Source organism: Delphinus delphis, chromosome 16, assembly GCF_949987515.2.
Source record: "Delphinus delphis chromosome 16, mDelDel1.2, whole genome shotgun sequence".
NCBI classification, from domain to species: Eukaryota; Metazoa; Chordata; class Mammalia; order Artiodactyla; family Delphinidae; genus Delphinus; species Delphinus delphis.
Genome location: NC_082698.1, coordinates 15,757,358 through 15,782,062, shown reverse-complemented (window position 1 = coordinate 15,782,062; position 24,705 = coordinate 15,757,358). Strand labels below are relative to the sequence as shown.

At 42.6% G+C, this 24,705-nt stretch overlaps 1 protein-coding gene across 3 annotated transcripts in view; it reads right to left on the bottom strand.

The window, feature by feature from the left end:
• ABLIM1 (actin binding LIM protein 1) overlaps positions 1-24,705 on the bottom strand; it is a 229,169-nt gene that overhangs the window by 30,581 nt on the left and 173,883 nt on the right. For all 3 annotated transcript variants that reach the window (XM_069541505.1, XM_060034019.1, XM_060034020.1), the window contains exons 7-11: positions 22,712-22,799; positions 18,948-19,006; positions 6,418-6,495; positions 5,220-5,375; positions 1,925-1,960 (exon numbers count right to left, since the gene is read on the bottom strand). In XM_069541505.1, coding sequence (XP_069397606.1) covers positions 1,925-1,960; positions 5,220-5,375; positions 6,418-6,495; positions 18,948-19,006; positions 22,712-22,799 — 417 coding nt within the window. The remainder of the gene's footprint in view (positions 1-1,924; positions 1,961-5,219; positions 5,376-6,417; positions 6,496-18,947; positions 19,007-22,711; positions 22,800-24,705) is intronic.

The window sequence follows — 24,705 nt, the reverse complement described above, 5'->3', positions numbered from 1 at the left end:
GGTAAGAGACCTGTGTGCAGGTGGAGCCTGCTTCAGAACCAGCCTCCTGACTCTCATCTCATCCCTGGATCCAACCACCAACCCACACCATCCATGCTGTTGATCTGGTGATGTTTTACGTCGATTTTCCTGGAGAACAAGCCTGTGGTGGCCCAGTAATTCTACTTCTACTTTAGGAAGCAAATTCCAAAAAGAAAAAAAAAATTGTTTCAACGATCTTTAAGTGGAAAAATTTCCTCAGACATTTATAATGCCACCATTTATAAAGACAAAACTTTGTATTATGTGCTCAACAAAACCGGGGAATAATTAGGTTATGGCATATCAATTTAATGGAATACAATAGCACCACCAGTCTGTCACCATGTCCAAGTCTAGAAAAGAATATTGTAGGTATAAAGTATAAAAAAAATCATACACACACAAACATAACATAAAACTTTAAAAGAATTAGAAGAGTACAAGGAACGTTTTACATTTTAGGAATTTGTGGCCCTATGAAGTTTCTACTAGCACAAGAAAAATAAAAGTTTGAAAGAATGCATGAAAAAGGACTAAATTAAAACCTCAAAAACTATGGACGTGCGCAATTTGAGAGCAAGAGGCAAAAAAACTTTGATTTTATCCTAGTTGTGGCTGTAACAATAAATTAAAACAGCAACAAAACAAAATTCCCCCAATAATGTGCCTCAACCTATTATTACTATTTCTATTATTGACAAGTCGTCAATAATAGAAATTAATTCTTCATAACTTCAGTTGAAAACGATCAGAATATTCATAGAAATTAGTTATTCATAGCACTCGGTCATAAACCACAATACTACAGAGATTATAGTGATTACCTAAGATCAGGCCAGTTTTATATAGACTATCCAGACAGTTACTTAGCTTTAAGACAAGACAACTGATTTTATTTATTAATTATTATTATTATTTTTAGAAGGGGGTAGACCTAACCCCTGAGGAGTTTGCTCACTGGATACATAAGGAAATACAAAATAATAAGAAGCACACTGAACAAACAGTCCCTTGATTATTACTACCTGTAATAGCTTAAATGAAAGTGCTGGGTTAGACCTGGACCATGCTCAGATTTGAGGTGGTCTGAGCTTAGGCCACCCTCCAAGGGCAAAATTATGCTGGGACAACAGAAAGTGTCTCTAAGACCTCTGGTCACCAAGCACCTCTGTCACTGTGGGTGACAGCAAAACCAAGACACTCCTGGGATCGGGGTATAGTGTGTATAGTATAGAACAGTATCATCAGCTTCCCGAAGAACGTTTAATAAAATGGGTTTTGGGGGCGTCACTAATTTGGGGGCTCTGTCTTTGGTGCTGGGTGCTGCAGAGGGGAAGAGCATGTTTGGGTTGATAGGGGACCCGTGGCTCACTATGGAACCATCACTGACAGCTCTACGTGATCCAGATACGCAGGAGGTTATTCCCGAGGGAACAGCCAGCCTGGTGGACTTGATAAAAGCCACTATAAGGTCCGTCTACTCTGAGAGGGGGGTCAAGACTCTTGATTTTAGACTAAGAGAAGTGGCCTCCCATGAAGATGGCTCTGCTGATAGAAACACCATGACCACTGCTGGCCATTTCAGATAATCAGTAGGTTAGGATTCAGATCGATCAATTACAGATGAGAGGAGAGAGACCAACATCGGGACAAGTGGTCCCCATTCTCCACTCTCTTTCCTACCACTCAGAGGTGCAGGGTAAGGCTGGTTGTATTCCCTAGTCTCCATTTAGAAAGAAATTTACTTCTGGGTCTTACAGCCATATCTTACATGTAAGGAATCCTACATTCATCATAATCTTGTACACGGGTTTTCTGTCCTTTTGCAAAAATGTGAGTCTAGGAATATGGTCCAAGTAACTCCCCAACTCCACCCATTACAACTTCCAAAAATGGTACTTACTTCTGCTGATGGAGTAGGAGACAAAGTCCTTGGAGACTAGAAGAATAAAAGAGAATTAAAGTCACAACGTTTATTGTTAGCTCATTTTCAGTTTTAATTAGAGTTGCTTATCAGAATCCCCTGGAAACATTATTCAAGCTGCACATGCCAGCACCTCTGCCCATTCCCCGTCTTCTGATTCAGCAAGTTGAGAGCGGGGCTCAGACAGGTACACAAGGACAAAGCTCCCACGAGACTAGGGCACATGTCTCTGCTTAAGACGCAGGGGTTTTGGAAATATGTTGTGATGCTTTAGGTGATTAACTTAGAGAAATTGGAACTACTTCCCCTATATGCTCAAACTATGCTGTTTACTACTATGAGTTACAGTGTCTACTGAAACACACAGTTTGGTAAACACAGTTGTGGACTAAATTATAACCATAGTAATCACCTGATATGTTATGATGACCAGGTCCGTGGCACCCTCCCCAGTGGCCTTGCCAACCTCAACACCATTCACCTTCTGGCTTTCATCTTTCCAGGCACACAGGCTTCCTCAGGGCAGTCAGCAGACCAACCCCCCTCTCACCTCAGGGCCTTTGCACTTGCTGCACCCGCTGCCAGCAGTGCTTTCCTCTCAGACACCTGCAGGGCTCACTCCCCATCCTCAGTGAGGTCTCTACTCAAATGCACTACCACACAGTAACTTCCGTGAGCCTCCTGCTTAGAGTAGCAACCCGGCCCCGGCATGCTTTCTCCTTACTCAGCTTCATTTTCCCTCACAGCTCCATCACCCTCTAAAATTATGTTATGTATCTGTCTGTTTATTATGTCTCCCACATTACACTGCAAGCTCCATGAGGGCAAGGACTCCATTCATTTACAACCAAGTATTCCCAGCGACTGGAGCAGCTCTTGGCACATATTAGGTGCTCAACAAATATTTCCTAAATGAATGACCGAAATGTTTATGATTAAAATGCAGAAAGCTTTCAAATAGAAATGAAATGCAAACAAAGCATTCTGAAGAACAGGCCAGTGGTGGATTTCTGTTTTGGAATTTGCCCTTTTGTTCCAAATTTACAAGAAGCTGCTGGCTCTCTTGCACTCCAGACTTCCTTGAGCCCCATGGTCTGGTTTGATCGGCTTTCTGGAGGCACAGATGGCTACACAGAACTTCAAGCTTACTCCTCCAGGTTTCTAAAATGGCAGTAGATGGATTCTCTGGAAGAAGTGTTAATAATTAAAGGAATAAATAACTAAATAGCTTGCAAACTTGTCTAAGTTGCAAGATCCATGCATTGGGGAAGAGCTCACGAATACGGCTGACCAGAGGGCCTCCTTGCATCCACACTTTACGCTCAGAGAAACCCACAGGCCTCATTCTAGGCTATGATGGTAACAGTGCTGATTATGATGGCAGCCAGCATTCTTGCTGAGTACTTATTACGTGCCAGGTATTGTTGTAATCTAAATATTTCATTTAATCCTTACAAAAAACGTCTAAGGTAGGTATTACCATTATCTTGAATTTACAGATAAGGAGACTGAAATATGTAATTTTCCCAAAGTCATAGGGAGAGGAAAAATCAGTCTGGTTCCAAACCCAGAAACTTTCCCTTCAAAGCTCAAACTTTTGGGCCCAGAACACCAAAAAGCAACTCACCTCCCCTTGCTTGTGTGACTCGAACCCTAGGAAATTCTCATACACTTGCTCAAGGACCAGCCCCTATGCACTCTGCTCAGGAACCTTCCTTTGCCCCTTATCCTCTCTGAAGCTCTGCCACCCAAATGCAATTGAACCCCCCAGACCAATCAGCCTGCTCTTGAGAGGGGCCGCAGATGCAGTTACAGGGGCATGACCACTAGGTGGCACTACATGAAAACAGACACCACTTCCTGCCCAAAGGACCATTTCAATGCAGAGCTATGCTCCAGAATTGTGTGTGTGTGTGTGTGTGTGTGTGTGTGTGTGTGTGTGTGTGTGTGTGTGTGTGTGTGTGTGTGTGTGTGTGTGTGTGTGTGTGTGTGTGTGTGTGTGTGTGTGTGTGTGTGTGTGTGTGTGTGTGTAATTAAAAATACAGACATGATTATAAAACAATAAATATTATACATACATTATTGAGAATAAACAGAATTGCCACGTTTTCACGAACTTTGTTCATCTAAGATCTTAAAGCACTGTGATGTTACAATTATTGGTTTTAGCCTTGGTTGAATGACTGATTTTGGTCCACTACTTGGGAAACACCTCTCTGAGTGGACTCAAATCATTCTGTAGAGGATTCCAATTTAAAAAACAAAAGGGGAAAAATTTAGAGTGAGTTGAATAGGCCAGGGGAAACAGACCAGAGCCCATGAGACCTAGGGGAAAGAGAGGGGAGGGTCACTAGGGGCTGAGGCTGAGCTCCAGCCTGTGGACCATTAATGTTGGGAGAGTATTAATAAGCCCCAAGAAGACAGGTAAAGACAACAGTGGTAGCTGCCATTTTCTGAACATTCACCACGAGTCTGGCTCTCTGCTAATTGCTTTAATAATTAGTTAATGTAGATTAGCTTTAATAGATGATAAATTATCTAGATATATAGATAATTAATCTTTAATAGACAGCTTGTTTTATCCTCACTAACGCCCCATGAGGCAGATTCTGTCATTATCTGTTTTACAGACAAAAAAACTAGGATCAGAATGGTTGTCTCATGGTCAAAGTCACACAACCAGCATGTGGACTTCCTGGGTTAAGCCCAGGTAACTTGATTCCAGAAGCCTAGCTCATACCACGGTCCTATACCGTGGCCCAATTCTCTCTACTTTGTCTTTTCTTGCATATTGTATCTTATGATGCTAAAAACTGCAGCTGTCAAAATTTAGGGGCTGTGATCTCTCTCATGATCCCCATGAATGTATTTCAGCTTGCCCCCAAACCAAGACCCCATTCCCCACCCCATCCCCCCCCTGCACCGAGCACTATCCCTCCCTTACTCCCTCTGCCCAGCTCACAGAGTCTCCCCTGACAACTTCGGCTTCCTTCCCAGCATGCTGGCTCTGCTATCCTACAACCTGGTACTGATGCTTACTCATCCTGCACTGCCGTTTTCTGTGGTTGGTCTGCTTCCCTACCTCTCCATACCTCTCCAAGGGCAGGGAAGGTGTGATAGGTTTTTGACTACCTCAGATCACTTGGTACAGAAGCCTGCAAACAGTGGGCAACCAAAAGGACCCTCTGATTTATTCTGATTCCAGTCAGTAGTTTTTATACATGTGCCAAAGAGAAATAAGTTGTACCACTCACAACTTCTGGGAATGTATTACCTCTCCCAGGCTCTGCCTCTCCTGTTTGTCATCATAGCCCGAAGAGTAGAAAGGCTCATAGGTAATAAGATCTGGACGTTCAATGTCATAAATTGCCTTGACCTTGGGAATGGCTGCTAAATCCTTGTAATCCAGGATTTCATTGTCCACTTTTGCCTGCCAAAGTTAAACAGAAAGAAAAAATCACTTTGCCGTCTCATCTTCGGGGAACTATGGTTAGCGCATCTCATGTCTTGTTTAAAAAGTGAAAACCTTAAAAATAAACAAAACCCAAAACACTTTGCTTAACACGGTCATACTCTTTATAAAGTTGCCTGTTTAATACTCGCAGACATAGAGAACACACCTGTGGTTGCCTAGGAGGAGGGCAGTTGGGGGCGGGAAGAATTGGGAGTTTGGGATTAGCAGATGCAAACTGTTATACATAGAATGAATAAACAACAAGGTCCTACTGTACAGCACAGGAAACTATATTCGATATCCTGTGATAAACCATAATGGCAAAGAATATGAAAAAGAATGTATATATATGTATAACTGAATTACTTTACTGTACAGTAGAAATGAACACAACACTGTAAATCAACTATACTTTGATTTATACCAATTTATACCAATATTAATCACATTTTCAAAACAGTCACCAAAAGCTTAGGAAGAAGTCTATGTAGAATTCATCAAGTAGAGAAGCCTGTAAACCTTCAGGATAATTTCCTAAATTTATTACAGAGAAGGAAAAGCTCAAACAGATGGCCAAAAAAATCCTCCCAGATGGCTAAAACAAGAACTGAATATTTAATAAACTAAATATTTAAAGACCTCTGTGGCAGAATTTAAAGACACTCAGTATCAGCGTTGTAAAATGTATAATCAATCCCCAAATATCTATATGCAAGTTAGGTACAACAATTTTTTAAGTCCTGCATCGTATCACTGCACTTTACAGATCAACTAATCGTCCACTCTGTACCAATGGTCATCTACTCGTTCACTCTGTACCGATGGTCACATTCACATGAACACTTGATCACGTGGAGGAAAATGGGATTGAGGTGGCTGATCTACAAGAATGAAAACTGGATCTCATAACAGACATAAAAATCATTTTGAATTATTCACTTTTGGATTATCCAGTCCATGCTTACCAGCTGCTACCACCCCTGGTCCGGAAGTGTCTCTTCCAGAAGTAGATACTTACATAGATAGTATGACCTGGGGACCCAGGGATACTGGAGCCTGGTCTAGAATAAATGCTCTCGGAAGAAGTCCTGGTAGGCTGTAAAATAAAGGGTGACTTGTAAGATTTCAGACCATGGCTTCAGAATCAAGACTGGCCTAAGTCCCTACACTTTCTAAAGACTAAGCTGGTTAAAATGAGAAAGAGGTGTAACTTTTCTGAATATGGGAAAATAGAACATAGAAAGAAAGGCAAAGGAGAACTAGTTGTACAATCAGCCTTGAAAATGCATTTCGGGGCTTTTCTTTTTCTCCTTGTCCCGTACAAGGGGACATGTTCAAGCACATTCCGTCTCCATGGCCACAATCCCGGCCCCAGTCACCACCTCTGCTGGTCTGGACTCCTGCAATGGCCTCTCCTCTGGGTTTCCTGCCTTCGTTCTCTCCCTCTTCAAATCCACTTGGCACCCAGTGGCCAGAGAGATCTTTGAAGAATACAATTGGGATTGTCACTATCCTGCTTTTGGCTTCAGGGTCCACAGAGAATGAAATCACAGCTCCCAGGGCCTCGGGATTTTGTCCCTGCCTTCCTTCCCATCACTCACTACCCACTGTCACTCATAGAACATGGTACATGTCACTGCCTCAGGGTCCTTATCCTTGCTGCTTCCTCTGCCCCAAATGCTCTGATCCCCAATTTTACTTGGTTTTTCTTCCTCCTTCAGTCCTGGCTTAAATATCACCTCCTCAAAGAAGCCTTCCCTGATCTTTCACTCCAGAGTTGGTGACCTTGTTATTTTCTCTCACAGTATCATTCTTGTTTTTTTTCTTCATGAATAAAATGTATAATTCTGTATTTGTTGGTTTCATCATCACGGTAATCTCCCTCACTACCTTTAGTTATGACCTCTGCTCTCAGAGGGTTTATTTTCTCTCCACTGTATGTACCCGATGTTTTACACAGGTACAGAGAAGGCATAAATATTTGTTGCGGGAATGAGCTAGAATTTATTATTTGTAAACAAATACTCAGTTTGTGGATACTTGACTCATGTCAGTTGCACGTTTTGAGCCTTACCATATGGAAGGTCACTGAGGTAAGGTTAGTGGTCGGCTGCTGGGGAAGGTATAAGAAAGTAGACTTTGTAATAGAGGCTGGAGAACCCTGAGAGTGAGATGGGAGCAGGGAGAAAAGGCATGAGTTGAGATTAACTGCCCCCCACCTCTGCTTGGTATGTTCTGGAAAGCTGTGCAAAGAAACCCAAAGGCCTGGTCTTGGAAGATTTGCTCCCCTCCGCGCAGCTATTTCTTGGAGAAGACAATTTATAGAGCTACGTTAGGAATAGGACTTTCCCTCTTTGGTACTGTTTCTACTGATATTTGGTACCTCAAATATGAGTCTAACTGAGTCAGAAAAACCCTCCTAAAAGCAAGGATGTTGCGTCACTATGGAACTCACATCTGAAACAAGGAAAGCAAACCCGCCTGGCCAACCAGAGGCAGGCAGTGATTAGACTTGCCCTGACAGTAAGAATTCACGAGGGGGCTGGGGTCCGTGGCTCTCGCCAGTGTCCCTGGTATCTCTGAGACAGGAGGGTGGAGGGGGTAGGAGAAAGCACACGGGGTACAGTGGAGGTGTGCCAGGCTCGACACTTCCATCCCTGCCCCACCCCCCCAGACCTGCCTCATACAAGCACTTTCCTCCTCAAGTGACAATTTTCCCATCACAGGCATATCTCAATATGAGAAAATCCTCAGATCTGAGTATAATGAAAAAGAAAGGATTCACATAATAACACGACTCAAAAAGCCCAACTCCCGGACCCATTTCCCAATCAAAATATAGAAGTGACACCACCAAAGTGCAGCCCTCCTTTAAAAAGAGACGCCAGCCCTTCAGAAAGCTGAGCTGATAACCATCTCTGCGGGATAATCATTAACTACAGGTCGTCCTTCAGCTTCAAGTGGCCAGGATCTAACATTTGCCAAACTCAATATAAAAATGAAACCTCTTATGTAACAACATAAGAATATTAATAGCAGTAAACATGTATTGCCCACTTACTATGTAGCAGGCCCTGTGCTAAGCGCTCCCCAGGCAGGCGCTCACTTAATCTTCTCAGTAACCCCAGGAAGTAGGTACCGCTGACATCATTATTTTATAGATGAGTGAAAAGTCACACACAGGTAGGCAAGTGTCAGGATTTGAAACCAGACACTTTAGAGGCAGAGCCCAAGCTCTTAATCCCTGCGCTAAATTTTCTGCCCATGTCGTAAGGCGTGTGTGGCCGTTTATTTCTCATCAACATGGCTTTGGGACGAAGGAGGTGAAAGTAAAAGAAAAATATTGAGATGAACTGGCAGAAAAGAGTGCCTGCTAACTGAAAATGTTTTTGCTGCCACTTACAAGCTTCTAAGAAGCCTGCAATAGCTCGGTGTTAGGGTGGGGTGGGAGAGGGTGCACCCTAGGACAGTCCAACATCTTCGGTTGCTGGTGTTGCTATGACAACAACAAGGTCTGTGTTCATTAAAAGCAGTGAGGACACTGCGTGAATAGCTAAAGTGCATACAGAGCTTTGGGGCCTCTCCCATGTTACTCATCCTAATTTTTGTCAAATGTGGGCCAGGGATCCTTTCTGTCTTTCCTGTAATGATGCACCTGGGGACGGCTCTGAAGTGTTTTGTTCTCTGGCGTACTGTGCGAGCTGATAGGAACGTAGCTGGGGACGAACGTGAGCACAGGTCAGAAAGGGGCCCTGGGTGCTCCCTTCCAGGGATGGAGAACTTCGTGGAAGGAAAAGGTCTCTTGGCTGAAGCAACCTGTCCCAGCTCAGTCTCTCTCCTTTCCTTCTTCACTGGATAGAGTATTCTGTGAGGGGCACAGGCTTTCTCTGAAGCATTTTACCCTGTTAATATTGTAGGGCTAAAGGTTTTAAGTTATCCGACAAACTGAATTCTTGTCAAGTCCCATCTGATTCTTCAGAGGTGTTCAGATCACAGTCACCTCCAATTTGCGCACAACTGTCCTGGATTCTCTGATTCCAAAATAAAGATTTTAGAGTTTCACAGTCAGTTTGCGAAGTCAAGCTGATGTTCACCGAATCCACTACTGCTCTGGCTCTCGTTAGATGCACTCTGCCCCGTGCATCTTCAGGCTACTTAGAGTATTGGAGAAACGCTTACAGTATCTCTCGGAGGTTCAGAATCTGCTTTCTTTCACTGCATTTGCCACCGTTTGCTTTTGCTTCCTCCTGACCTCCTAACCTTACTGTAAACTTTACTTCCGTAGGCATCTTGTTTGTGGGTTATTCTTGCTTGCCTATTTTCTTACAATGGTCTTTATTTTCCTGTTTAAAATGAAATAATGGGATAAAACACACTTCTGTAGAGTATAATCTAGTGGGGTTAAAAGGCTGGTTTTGGAGTCAAATACCTTGGCTCACACACTGGCTCTCCTAGTTGTGTGACATTACATGAGTGTCTCTTTCCTTTCTCTCATTTTTTTTTTTCTTTGAACTTCCTTGAGCTTCAACTTCTCTACTTATAGAATGGAGGAGAGGGTACTTACAACCCCTAGTTCCTAGGGATAAATGAGACAAGACATATAAAGCTTCAAGCACCTTGCCCAGCACATGGCAAAGACCCAGCATTTTCCAGACACTTGACATTAGACTGGAGTTCTCAGCCAGTTCATCTCAAATAGTGAAAGGCAGCACTGCCTCTGTTTTGCTCCTCATCATAGGACAGTCCTTTCAGATGTGAGCTCCACAGACCAGACTTTCCTACCACCTGTGGAGGCCTTCCCATACCCTGGAACTCACGTATGTTAACTATCTCAGCACATGGGGCGGGGCAGCAGCCCCACCTGGAGCTGACAAATGTCCTTCCCCTTCTTGAGAACTCCATGGAGTGAATCTATATCCTTCCAAGATGACTTCCTGCTTACGTCTTGGCTGTAGTTACTAGTGCCCTTCCATGACAGATGGCAACGAGTTGCACAGGCCTGTCTGACCTGCCAGTATAGTTCCTGGTTCGCTGCCTCTTGAACTGTGCTCCAAGCTTAAATGGTACACAGGGATGCCTGCTTTTTGCCACACTCCCTAATGGCTCCCAAAGTGTATTTGTTCAACCAGCAGAGGTTAGAGCTCTCCCTTATGAAGATCATAAAATTACTTTTAAAAGCTGGACTATTAATTTTGGAGTTTGAATCTTAAATATTTAGAATTTTACCTTTCAAGTCTAAACATCTAGACTTGTAAGCATGTTGCATTTTATTTTTTTATGTGTTTTAAAGTGTTAATTAAAAAAAGCCAAATCTTAATATTACCTCATATGACAAAAGAAATCCAAATGTTAAGACCTAAATGCCAGTGTAATTTGAGAGATGTATTTTAGAATAAGAAAGAAGAGAAACATGCTGAATTTTAAATGAACGTCTTGTTTATCAATAATGCACCCTTTTCTTCTTCTAGCTGTATTTTCCCTCTAATTAATACATAACTTGCTGAAGGTCTCTGATGGCCTTCATCTTCAAAAGGCACAGAGCTGTCTTCCAACACAGCTGCTCATATCCACACAGTCAAATTAAAACTCATCTTAACCTCGAAAGCAACAACTGACATGTTTTCCCTCTTTCAAATCCCACTGACAGTTTCTTCTTTATCATTAACTTAATTCTAGCGTCACCTCTTTGAACTGTAACAAAGTTACAGAAGATCCATATTTCCACATGATCCTTATGTGCAATTATTTAACCTAAATTACTATTTTAACCTATTCAGATATCCAAGTTAACAACAGTGATTCATCAAATTAAATCAAGAACCCAAATGGGCCAACAGCCTTTGTTTCTGGAATTCCCTATGAGAGCTATGATGGATACCCTCTTGCCAATATTATAAATGAAGATAATTTCAAATTTGTATCCCCAAAGGTATGCCCACTTCTGTTCTACAGAGAAAAAGCAACAAGGATCTGTGGTTAAGCTGTTAAAGCAGATGCAATTTACTTACTCTCCTTTAATCACTTTTTCCTTCATACCTTAACAGAAAAAAAGAACTTGAAAGCACAGTTGGAAAAGTTCAGTTCTTTCTTTTGATGCCATCTTTGGAGGAAAATAAAAAGGTAGAGGGAAGGGTGGAAAAAGCAAGGTAGATATAGGAAGGATTATAGACTGGCTGTGATCTTTCAGTGTATTTTGCCAACAAGATCAGGCAAATCATTTAATCCTTATTTTGGTAACAAGAGGCAAGGATCCTTCAGAAAGAACCTTGTAGTTGTATGTGGCTGTCCTCACTCAATCGCTCATGAGGAAGGGGTCTAAATCTACATTTCTCCAGCACACCTTCACATACTTACTTTTGATTTCAAAAGGTTTTTTATTTTCCTCAAAGGAAAAAAATAAATCAACAAAGAGAGGTCTCACCTGACTAGTAGTTCATTTCAACAGTAAAGAGAAAACAAATGGCATTTGATCACTAATAGCAGGTGCTTGAAAATGCAAGTCTTTTTGTTTTCTGTATGAAACTTTTAAAAAAACCCTCTAACTACCTTTCACTTGATATTTTCCCTTACGCCTTCACTTTGTCCACCTGTTCTACCCTGCAGGAGGCACAGTCACAGAATGAAAATTACATTGAAGAGACCATTTTATGCTTCCACCCCAGCTCTCAACCTTCTTCAAATGTTCACCATTAAAAAACACTTACCAGAGCTTTGCCGGGAGATTAACCAGAGAAGTGACATTTTCCAATTATTTCCAATCACGGGCCACCATGCACACTTGGTCCCTTCTTAGAAGGGGAGAGCTGGAGAGCCCTCTGCTGCCCCTGCCCTCCCCCCATTCAGCAGAAGCAGGGGTGCAACAACTACGTTCATCTAATCTGCATTCATCCAAAGCCATGCTCTAAGAAGGGAGAGAGCTACAGGCAACTGGCACCCAGGTCGGAGAGATCATACAAACACCTACGGGACAACTACCGATATAAGGTGACTAACACCTTATACAAAGTGCTGCTAAGGCTGACAGTACCTGCCTTGGGTTTTTGCTGAAGTTCACCAGACAAGGTGGTGATAACAGCTGCAGAAGAAGGAATATTTTCAAAAATCTGCATATACTGAATGTTCACTGCTAAGTCAAAAAAGGAACTCCTTTTGGTTCTTTTTCTGTTTTTGTTTGTTTGTTGTTTTATTTTTGGCTGTGCTGCATGGCTTGTGGGATCTTAGTTCCCCGACCAGGGACAGAACCCACACCCTAGGCAGTAAAAGCACAGAGTCCTAACCACTGGACCACCAGGGGATTCCCAGGAACTCCTTTTGGAAAAAGAAATTTGTTTGTGAGGAAGCAGGAGGGACTCACGGGCACACATCTCCTTCTCTAGAGCCAGGTGCACAACGGCCATCAGCCTTTACTATGGCCAAGAGTCCCCACTGTCTTTGCAGGATAAATCTTAACACCCATACATTCTGATGAATTGTAAAGACACACCAAAAAGAATAAAACTTTCAAACAGAGTGAAAGCTGGGAACAAAGTGGTATGTATGGTAGCAACATTAATAAAACAATAACAGCATTATTTCCTTGTTCTAGACATACTTAAAGCCTCTAATTAGTTCCTTTGTAGAAATATACACATGGTATTTGTTGGGTATATTATGGGTTTGCAAGTGCATACGTTATAATATAGTGAATGTTAGTTTCAGAAGAAAAACACTCGTGCCCCTTTTGGAAGGCAGCCATTCATACTTCAGCCTCCAAAGGCACAACACAGAAGCCCCTTTTTAGAATGTAAGCAAGTGATCCATTCCAGAATATTACAGACTTGGTCCTGGGAATCTCGTGTGCTTTGTTTATAATGCATTACAACAGGAATTATAAATGCTCAGTACCAACTTTTACCTACAGACAAAATCTGCTATTCCTATAAAACTCTTCCACGTAAGCAAAACCAGAATATGTTTTTCTTAGGGGATTCTATTTTCACCATTTTCTTTACCTATAATTCAGCAAGAGGAAAGAAGGGGAGATTTCAGGATATAAATAATAAAATGACTTTCCTCCACAATAAAACCAGGCTTATTTCAGGGGCATGGAATGTTGACTGTCCCTGCAAGGTGTACAGTTCACCTAACAACTAAAGCTGCTTGACATTATCTGGTGAAACGAGCGGCTGTGTAGGCCACAATATTTAAAAGATCAAAATAGCTGGGTGGCTTGAGAATTGCTTTGGCGTTTTCAGGCTTCTCGAACGTTCTCATGAGCTGTTCCTCAATGGCCAACGGGTGAAGCAAGACGTTGTCAAATAGCCTATTCTCTCTGCCGGGTCCCAAGCTGTTGGCACCTTTCTGTGATGGGGCTACAGTTGACCGCACTGATATTTAAGGCTGAATAATGGGAATCAGATGTCCCTTTTGAACAACAGGATAGGAAGAGAGAAGGCTTTTTCAAGACAGGCCCCCCCGCCCCAGTCTCTCTCTCTCTCTCTCCCCCCACCACTTCTCAAGATGCTCCATGTCTCTTAGACTTAACGGTCTGGAGAAGACCAAAAATGATCACAGTTGATGGTATTTTTCTTCAAGTTATGAAAATGAATCACTTGGCGATAGCCTTAGGCTACCAACATAAAACACTATTTGAGTTATAAAGTATACTTTCAGGGAAAACCCCAAAAGCTGTTGAAAAAGCAACTTCCTGCCAAGTAGGTACTAATTCTGAGCCCTCACTTCAGTGGGGACCATCTTTGGTTCTTCCTCTGGATTCATGACACTATAAGTCTGCTGTACGTGAAACCCTGCCACTGGAGCTAAAGCTTTAAGATAGATGAAGATCATATGACATATACATGTTGGATGTAACCCAGCATCACGGGCCAACACCATGCACTCGAGGCCTGGAGCCTTTGCTGTTTATGACCTGCGTAGCCTTGGGCTGACTTCATTCTATAGATGAAGAAACTTAGCAGGTTGATATCTAAAACGTTCCTTTCTACTCTGAAACTCTGTACTTCTAACTACTTTTCAAATCATTTAAAGAAAGAAGGTGAAGTTTTAATAAAAGTAGATCCAAACCAAAACTCTCCTGGGCTGTAGGACAGTTCTGGCAGGCAGAGAAAACAGGCGCAGGCACAAAGCCTGGACTAAAGAGCTGTGTTGCAACCCTGAGTTGTCAAATGGGTCTCCTCTGGACAAAGATAGGATTGTGGAAAGTCACTCGTAATTTACCAGGCCAAGATTTCAACTGATTCTAAGAGACCCCGAAAGAAGGTCAGGTGTGTGCAGGGAACATCCTCCCCTGCTTTGCTGCTCATCTGGAGAGCAAGCTGAGTACCTTCCCTGTTCCTGTAGGATGCTCTGGGCAGGTGGTGCTGCCTTGAAACACCATCTCCTCCTTCTACACTATCAAACTTCGCCAGTATTTCATGTTGTCCTCTTTTTGCCTTCCCAGGTTTCTCTCTTACTCTCCTTTTGTAGGACAGTTGAAAGAAGATGAGTTATAGGCTCAGAGAGACCTGGGTTCCAATCCCAGCTCTTCCACTTACCGCTGGGATAACTCTGGGCAAGTTCGTTAACTATGATGGGCCTCCGTCTCTCCATCTGTAAGATGGGAATCAGGATAGCTACTTCATGGGGATTCTTAGGGAGAGCCAATGAAAGTGTATGTCAATCCCCCAGCCTCTTGCAGAGCTGGTGCCTGGTTTTATTTGTTTCCTTTCCCACTTCGCTACTCCTTCCTGGAGCCAAACCTCTCCCTCCCGAAGCACTGCATTTCCCCAGCTCCCCGCTCCTGCCGTTCTCTTCACCAGGCCCACCCCTTTCTCATCATCTCTACATGTTCAAATCCCATTCAGCCTCCATAACTCAACTCAAAGACCACTTCTCCTAGGAAGTGCCCCTTGACCCCCTTCCCTCATCTGAACTTCTTTGATCTTTATGATCCACATCCTGTGATACATTTCTCTATCATTCTATAATTATTTACCTGTCTTTTCTTCCTTACTATACCTGGGTACTTAGCAAATATTTGATCAACAAACAAATGTGTGAGCATAGGACCAAAAGGGTAGCTTCCAATGTGCTCGCTGTACTGAAGACAATGCTTTAGTCACGGCTCTAAATGAAAACATTGTCCAGAGAAGAAAACAGCCCGAATCAGAATGTGAGATGCACTCCGTGGGGTGAGAAAAGCATCTGCCTCTGCAGGAGCCCAGAAGTTATGTGGGGAAAGCAGCAAGGGGAGGAAAAGCGACAGAAGCCTGGGGCCCAGGACAGTGGCTCCCAGCCTCAGCCCAGACACAGAGCCAACCTGCAGAGACGGGGACCATCCTGTGCGTCGAATCAGACTTTTGGGATAAAAGAAATCAGATGGAGAACGACGGATGTTTCGTGGCTGCCATGAAACATGAAAAAGGGAAGAATGAACAATGAAACAGCCTCGATTCAGAAACACTATCAAAACCAGAAAAAAACCTTCAGGAAAACTAATCTGATAAGTGACAAGTGACATCACTTTAGTTGTGTGTGTGTGTGTGTGTGTGTGTGTGTTTGGGGTCCATGTTTGAAAGCATAGTAACTGGTCTTTTTTTTTTTCTTTCTTTCTTTTTTTTTGGCTGCGCCGTGCCGCTTGCAGGATCCAGTTCTCCGACTAGGGATTGAACCTACACGCTTGGCAGTGAAAGCGCGGAGTCCTAACGACTGGATCTCCAGGGAATTCCCTAACTGGTCTTCAAGTTACAGTATGTTTACCTATGTTCCAACCCACCATCGTTCCTTTCCATTTATTCTGGCTTAAATATTCTGATATATGAAGAGTGAGGAGCCAATGAAGCCACTGAGAGATGTTCTTAAGAATCTGTTATTACAAAAGCCCCACAAATTCTTTAAGTACCAAGAACGTGGATTACTCAGTGGGGTTGACAAAAGATTCTTGAAAACATTTTCATTTTGCTATAGTAACTGCACTGATGTGACATCCAGTAAAAGGCCTGGAAATCCTGGCTCAAGACTGTCATCTGGAGACACACCCTTAAGAGAGCACAAGATTTATTCCTTCTTCAAAAATCTAGCCTCTTTTAAATCCCACCAGCGTCATCCAGTACCCCACTTGGGCCACATCAGAACCTCTTTCCTCGGAGGTGCATCATCCTCCTTCTTTCTGGGTGAGTGAGCTGAGGGCTGGGCTGACCTCCCAAGTGGTAAATGTTGGCTTTAGGAGAAGAGCTTTGGAATTCTCTAGAAAGTTTCACTAAAGGAAAAAAAATCAACAGGGCCTCTTGGCCAGAATGAGTGGAAGTATCTCACTAGCTGTTTTCATAATCTTATCCATAGAGTTCCATCAAGATGCGATCAAGAGTGTTGATTTTTAGGGCTTCCCTGGTGGCGCAGTGGTTGAGAGTCCGCCTGCCAATGCAGGGGACGCGGGTTTGTGCCCCGGTCCGGGAAGATCCCACATGCCACGGAGCGGCTGGGCCCGTGAGCCATGGCCGCTGAGCGTGCGCGTCCAGAGCCTGTGCTCCGCAACGGGAGAGGCCACAACAGTGAGAGGCCCGCATACCACAAAAAAAAAAAAGAGTGTTGATTTAAAAAAAAAAAAAAATCATTTTAGTAACACAATCTGCAAATTCAAGCAATCCTTATAGAGAAAAGACACATTCCATTCAGTCTGGCCATGTTAGTATTCCTCTCTTCATCTCCCAAAACACTTCATCAGGGATGAAGTGAAAATGATTATTCAAGAAACTGAAGCAACACTGTAAAGACAGCGCCAACCACTAGCTACTTGGGTGGTTTTGGGGCAGCATCCACAAGCTATGCTGTGAATTTTAACTTCTTATGATAAAAGTGACAGTAAGTCGCCTCTTACTGTTTTTAATGTTCTTTAACCTCTTCTTTAATGTTCTAGTATTTTATAATGACAACCTGCTTTCAAAGCATCCATGGGTCCTCAAAAATCCCAGAGTCTGGTGACTGTTCAGTGTGCACCTGACTGATGGATAGATGGGAGGGTTAGGTACACATGCTCAAGCGGAAACTCTGTTGAAACAGGGACCAAATCATCCTGATATTGGTGGGCAAATTCCTCTCCAGTTGGTCTGGTCTTTATTCAATTATTTTGAGAAAAAGTGATTTTTTCCCCCTACACTTAAAGTCTGATTACATTAACTGAATTCTAAGACAACTGCTTTTATTCAGGGTCACAGGCGAGGGACAAGTTACGCAAATGGAAAAATATCTCCATCTGATCTTACAGATGCCAGCTGAAGCAGAAAAAAAAGCAAAGGAAATAAAGCTGCTGGGCAGACCTGGGCTTTGCTGAGAATAAAGGAAAGATACTGGAAAATGAAAACAAGAGCTGTCATTCCCAGGGTGGCAGGCCCCAAAAAAATGGGTCTCACTGATAATCATTTCTCTGAAGTCAAGTCACCCCTTCACAAGTGACACATTAGTGATGGGGCCACATGGATGCAGCAGCTATGCAGCTGCTGGGGATTACGTACGTTGTTCCTTACGTCTGCTAATGGCAGGTCAAGAAGGAATGATACCACATTCTAGAGTCTTCTAGAGTCTGGCTTTCAAAACAAATTCAGACCATTCTTTTCCCTGAGGCACCAGGTGACCTAGTCAACCTCCAGTTTTTCCAAGGGTACCAGTAAGGTAGCTAAACTGAGGGAGTGTAGACTGGGGTCCAGTCTGATTATCGCTCTGAAAAATACTTCACAGCCCAAGTGAAAAACTGGGGGCATCTGAGTAAGATACAGATTATGATCATGGCCTTGCAACTGTGTACAGCTCTTTGCTTTTTAAACAGATGAAATATTGTCACCTGGAGGTGATCTGAGAATTGAGTAAGACCAGGGGAAGGCTTTAGAAGTGAGAGATTAAAAAAAAAAAAAAGGAAAGAAAGATAAAAGAAGTGAGAGATAAAGAGAATCTATCCTCTTGCCCGAGCGGTCCATGTTCTAGGGAGTTACAAAAACATTCTGATGCTACCTAAGGTTTAAGTTACAAAAACAATCAAGAATACCTGTTTACATTGACACGTCTGGGCTCATCATGATTTTCCCCAAAGGTTTTATCTGACAAGTCATCAGCTTCTGGAGATGGAGGCCACTCGGTGAATTTGGATTTGAGAGGCCAATCAAACGTAGAAAGAGCTGAGCAATGGCCTCAGAGTTTGGGCTGGAGTGATATTATGGACAAAGTACAAAAAAAGCCCGGTGATGAGGTCACCAGATGTTGGACCTAGAACTTGATGAAACATTTGTTCACATCTGTCAGGTCTGACTTTTCCCTTGAATGCTTTCCTAAGAACCTGACTTATGAGGCAAGGCTTATTTTGTCCAACACAAGCATTTGGAACAAAATCCACCATTGATTTAAGGTAGGAGGGAACCTGCTTTTTTGGCCAAATGGCCTTTCCACTTAGTCTGCTATAGAGAAAAAAAAAAAAAGTTATAACAAAGTACTTTCACCCAAACTCCAGTCCCCAAAATTAGTGACTATAAACACAGTGCCCAGCACGTACACCTGGCATCATGGCACTAGTGCCTTCCTTACCCGCAGTTTTTCCTCGGTCTTGGTGGATTGCTTACAGTCGGGATGCCAAACGGTAGAACCTGGAAAGACAATGCATGGCTAAGAATAAAGGAAATGGAAAGCAGCCAGAGTCCCGTTAGACAGAACTTCTGAGAGTGGCCCTGTGCCCAAGTGAATCATGACAGTTCAAACTCCAGGGGAGTTTTCCACATCTGGTCTGAACTTGTTCTGTAACAGTCATAATCCTAGACCACAGAGACCACTAATTGGGCACAAGAGTGTCTTGATGAAAGAGACTGTTCTTGACTGGGTGGTGGTTTTTGTTTTTGTTTTTAAACTGTATCATTATCCTTTAAAAGTAATGTCTGTGTGCTTAGCAACAGCTGCATTTAATTTCAGAAATATAAGCCATAAGCCATGCTTATATAACATCAAAACAACCAAGCAACTTAGATGAGGGCAATAAAGTCAAACCAGATCGCCTAGAACCAGAAGCAAAACTCACTGAATTTTTTGTTGATCCAACAGACACAGGAGACCAATCTAACTAGCAGAAAGATTGAAAGTTACATTACAAATCCACAAGGTTTCCTTTAACTTTTAACCTTTTAATTAACTGCAAAAAGTCTTCACTTTTAAACTAATGAAGGCACTAATTCAGTGTCATCTTCTGTTCCTGGGTTAATGCCTCACTTTACAGGAGTGTAAAGCACTTTCTTAGATGGTACCAGTACCAAAGAACTAAGCAAAACACTTATATCCAATCAAAAGCTCTTTTCTTATAAGAATCAAATGTCTGCCTATATGATTATTTTACGCCTAGATAGACAATCTATGTAATTTATGGCTAAGGCCTATATGTAAGTCTTATATATTCACATAAGGGTATGTTCAAATGTGGGAATGGGCAGAAGAACTTGAAGAGGGACTTAAAAAGACCTAAGCAAATAAAGTTACGAAGTTGAAGACTCATAGACTTAGAGAACGAACTTATGGTCACGAGGGGGAAGGGAGGTGGGGGAGGGATTGTTTGGGAGTTTAGGGTTGACGTGTCCAACACTGCTAGATTTAAAATGGACAGCCAACAAGGACCTACTGTATTGCACAGGGAACTCTGTGCAATACTCTGTAACAACCTAATTGGGAAAAGAATTTGAAAAAGAATAGATACATATATATGTATAACTGAATCACTTTGTTCTATACCTGAAACTAACACATTGTTAATCAACTACACTCCAACATAAAATAAAAAGGTAAAAAAATTTGAAAAAGTTACTAAGTGGAAAGCAGTAAGTAAAGGATATAAACTTAATAAGAATCTCAGTATGAATATTAGACTGTCTACATTTCATTGTTGAAATCTTTCTCCCTTCAAGCAGCAATCTGTGTGTGTACTTGAAAAGTATCAAATTAGAATAACTCTCGAATTATTTCACACCACTGAACTAAAATACTATTAAATTAATTAATACTATTAAATTAATGACTAAAATACTATTAAATTAAATTAATACTATTAAATTAATTTTATATCAGAATTATACTTTAATCCCTATTTAGCAGTAATTTCTATCTTGCTTAAGCCAGGACCAAAAAAAAAAAAAAAAATGAAACAAACCCAAACCAGGCAGACACACAGTCCATTCAGCACTAGCGTTTACTCTGAGGATGGCTACAAAGCACAGGAAATCGTCTTAACATGGAGAGCCAAGGGCCGGGGGTCAGGGCCGGGTCCAGGAGCTGCGTGCGCTGTGGAGATTCTACTGAGCGGGCGTCCTGGCCCAGAATCCCGGGTGTGCACATGGTGTCACGCTGTTCTCCAGAGGTCAGACACGTAGGGAATGGGAGCCAGAGAGAACATCTGATGCTGGGGAGGATGAAACTGCTCATTCTTCAAGGACGTGCCAAGAGGGCAGGCAAAGAACACAGAAGCCCAGCTCCAGGAGAGATTCACAACAATCCCCAAATCCTGAATGTAGCCCAAACTGAGTTGTTTATTTGTAGTATGAATGTGCTGCGCTCATGCACAGCCTGAAATCACCCTCTCTATTCAGCTTCCAGGACCATGTGAACGTGCAGAGCTGCACCCAGACAGAACCCTGAGTCTCGGTTCTCAGCAGACACAGGGGTGACATGTACTCTTGGGACTTTGATTGTGGGTGCTGTAATTGACACACTCAGATCTAAAACAGAGCCTGGAGACCAACTGAAGAATAGATCTGCTCTATGCTGAAAATGTAAACTGACACCTGCCTATTGCTCTCATGGATTCACAGCCTGTCCTCAGGGGAAATGCGTCATATAAAGCACACGTGAGACCACGGATTTGGTGCTTCTCACTTGCCCTTATTGGGCCCTTTAAAATTCAGTGAGATCTTTTTTTTTTTTTTTGCGGTACGTGGGCCTCTCACTGTTGTGGCCTCTCCCACTGCGGAACACAGGCTCTGGACGCGCAGGCTCAGCGGCCATGGCTCACGGGCCCAGCTGCTCTGCGGCATGTGGGATCTTCCCGGACCGGGGCACGAACCCCTGTCCCCTGCATCGGCAGGCAGACTCTCAACCACTGCGCCACCAGGGAAGCCCCAGTGAGATCTTTAATCAAAATTTTTCAGAGAGATCCTTCTAAAGCTGAAAGGATGTTTGGGTTGTCAGTTTCTCATATAGCTAGCATTTTTAAGGGGAGAGTAGCCAAAGCTTTGCTCTAATACTCAAGGATCGTTTCCAGAGACTTTTCTTAGTTGCATAAAAACAAAAATTGAGACCAAAGCAAACCATTCATTAAAACTACACATTTGTAAAAAAAAAACAAAAAACAAAAAACAAAAAAAACTACACATACTGTTACATGCAGAGAGAGATGAAGAAATGACATGTAAAGGCCGATGAGACCCAGTAATTAGCAAAACTGAATAAGCAACAGCTCTCGTGGTTCTTGCTAATTTTACTGATAAGCCCTTGTCTATTTAATGACTCTTTTTCCCGCTAAAATTAGTAAAATGCTTGCACAGATGGTGCTGTTTGACTGGAGGAGAATCCTCCCCTAAAGCTCTCTGAGAAGCTTCAGAATTTTAGAGGAGACAAAAGCTAATCACAGCTGTACACTGAGAAATTTTCTCAAAATTATTTTCATTAAAAAAAAATAATTGAATGGCCCTCTGGTAATGAGCCCTTCCTTGACACCAGAAACTTCTCAATTTCTCTGTCAGGGACTTTGGGTGTGTTCTCTCACTCTCTGTCCCTCTCTCTTACACTATGACAGCTATGTCATCTTAATGGGATGAAGTACATCTGTGATGCAATTCACCAAATATGAGATTTTCTTCTTCCTGAAAGCCTGGATAAGAGCAGCCTAGGAGGTCCCCCCAAATCCTTCCCCCAGGACAGTGAAGTGAGAAAAGACAAAGTAGCCATCCAACGTGTAACATTTCTAGAAATGCTTTCCCTCTTTTGATCTTTTGTTTCCCAAGCATATCCCTGGGGACTGCGTGGGAGGAGGGGGCACTGATTCTCACTCTTGCCTAACCTCCATAGCAGCAAACATCAAGTCCAATTCATTCACCCAGAAGCAACGCACTCCTCTATTAACAGTCTCAGGGGCTCACTGCCAGGATGTCAATTGCTTGGCTGATTAATACTAACAGATGAGGTAACATTTGGCTACATTCATTCTGGATCCACGTAGCCCTGCAGCTAAAAAAATGCCTCCTTCTCTGAAAACAAACATAGCGAGGTTTTCTTTCCCCAGGTGGGGAGAACTTACTGGATTCTTGAGTCCACCTTACCTTGAAGATACATTTCCTCTCCTTCTGTGAACATCTGGTTGCATCTGCTGCATCGTGCACAGCTAGGGTGGTAATGTTTGTCACCTGCCTGCAAGAGGAGAGGTAGGAAATATTTTAGTCTATATTTAGTCTATATTTTAGTCTATTACTTTAGTCTATTACAGCCTCTTTTCTGGATGTGGGAATTTGGAGGAAAAGAGAAGAAGCTAAGGCAGGAAAAATAACTGTCCAATTGACCAAACTTCCTATACCAACAGCCCTAGAAGCTGGAGCTGATCCCACTGGATCTGGGAGGGGTTCAAAGACCAGCTACTTGTGCCTGCTATGTGAGGCTGCCTTGCCTCTTGGGGTTTCTGGCATCCAGTTGTCTCTCAGCTTGGGCTCTCCTGGACGGTTGCCAGTTATACAGCATGTGCCTGAGATGAGTCCACGCCATCTCCCAAACAAGCCCACCTCAAAAACATTAACATCCAAACTGATGTTGGAGGCCAGTGTTGGTTTGTACTAGAGCAATAAAAAGAAAGGATACTATTTAGCAGGTTCTTGCTTTCCTAGCTAAACAGTCTGAAAATAATATAATCTACCCAGCTTACATCAAGATGAGAAAAACCATAGTAAAAGACATCATATGCTGCTTTTTATCTTGGAAGGAGCCCCAACTCTCTTCTCTGCTGCTTATAACAATCTTTTGCCAAAGTCTCATTTTAATTGTTTTCTGAAGAAGGCATTTTACTGAGGTGGCTCTGCATTATTCCTGGGCATTTCACATTCTTAAATATCACAGATGCCACCACAGTGGGTGTTGACTTCCCCAAAGCAAAGTGTCACTGGACACAGGGACAAATCTGTAGACAGGTGCCAAGTCCCTTTAGAGTCATGCTCCAAATGCATATGTCCAACATAGCAAAATCCTTTCGTCCACATCTTAGCAAAAAGTCTCGCCACCCAAAACTTATCATATGTACTCTGCAATTAAATCATTTCATCAATCGACCATAAAAACATTTCTTCTGCATTAACTGTGCACAAGGTACTGCTGAGAGCCCAGAGTTAGAAGTGACTTCACCCTGTGCCTGCGTGAAATCTCAACAGGAAATCAGAGGTCAGGTAGTGATTCCTTTCTCACACCCTCCTGTAGAAACTATGAAACCAATTAGCTACTAGAGTGTGAGATGGTGGTCAGCTACTCAAGATAACCCAGTGGAAAAAAAAATGGAAGTTATTTACAAGTAGAAGCCAGGAATGAAACGTTTTCAGTGGTGCCTGCCAGAAAATTCCAGAAGTGGAATTTTGCTCTTATCCACACAGCATTATTTATTTAATTTTTCGGCGGGGGGGGGTGGGAGGTGGAATGGGGGGGCATGTGAGGGGAGTATAGGAAATGTTCACACAAAGTAGCCCTTTCTCTTCGGCCATCCAGGGTCCAATGTGAGTGAAAGGAGGAAGAGAAAATATTACTCAGTTCTAAACTGTGTTGGGTCAGCTGGGATATCATTGCTGGGAGGTCCCAGGCATTTGGACAATCTCTGAATTCTCAAGGAAAATGTAGGGGACAGAATTAAGGCCCCTTGACGGGAATCTGGTGTAGTCTGCAGTGAAAAGCACACGCCCTCAGTAAGCTAGAAATAGAAAGAAATTTCTTCAAGCTGATAAAGTGTATCTACCATATTTAGTGGTGCAGTATTAGAAGCGTTCTAAAGATAAGAACAAGGCAGAGGTGTACACTTTCACCAGCGTTTTTCTTTAGTCCTAGCCTATGTGATAGATCAAGAAAAGAAATCAGTATAAAGGTCACTAATAAAAGAGTTCAGTCAAGTAGCTAGATAAAAAATTAATATATAAAAGCCAATAGTTTTCCTGTTCACTAGTAATACAAATTAAGTCCAGGTGATGGGAAAACAGGTCCCTATTTGTAATAGCAACAAATAAACCCTTCGATGAAAGATCTACATAAGGATCTTAACTGATGGGCATGAAAGAAATAGAGACATATG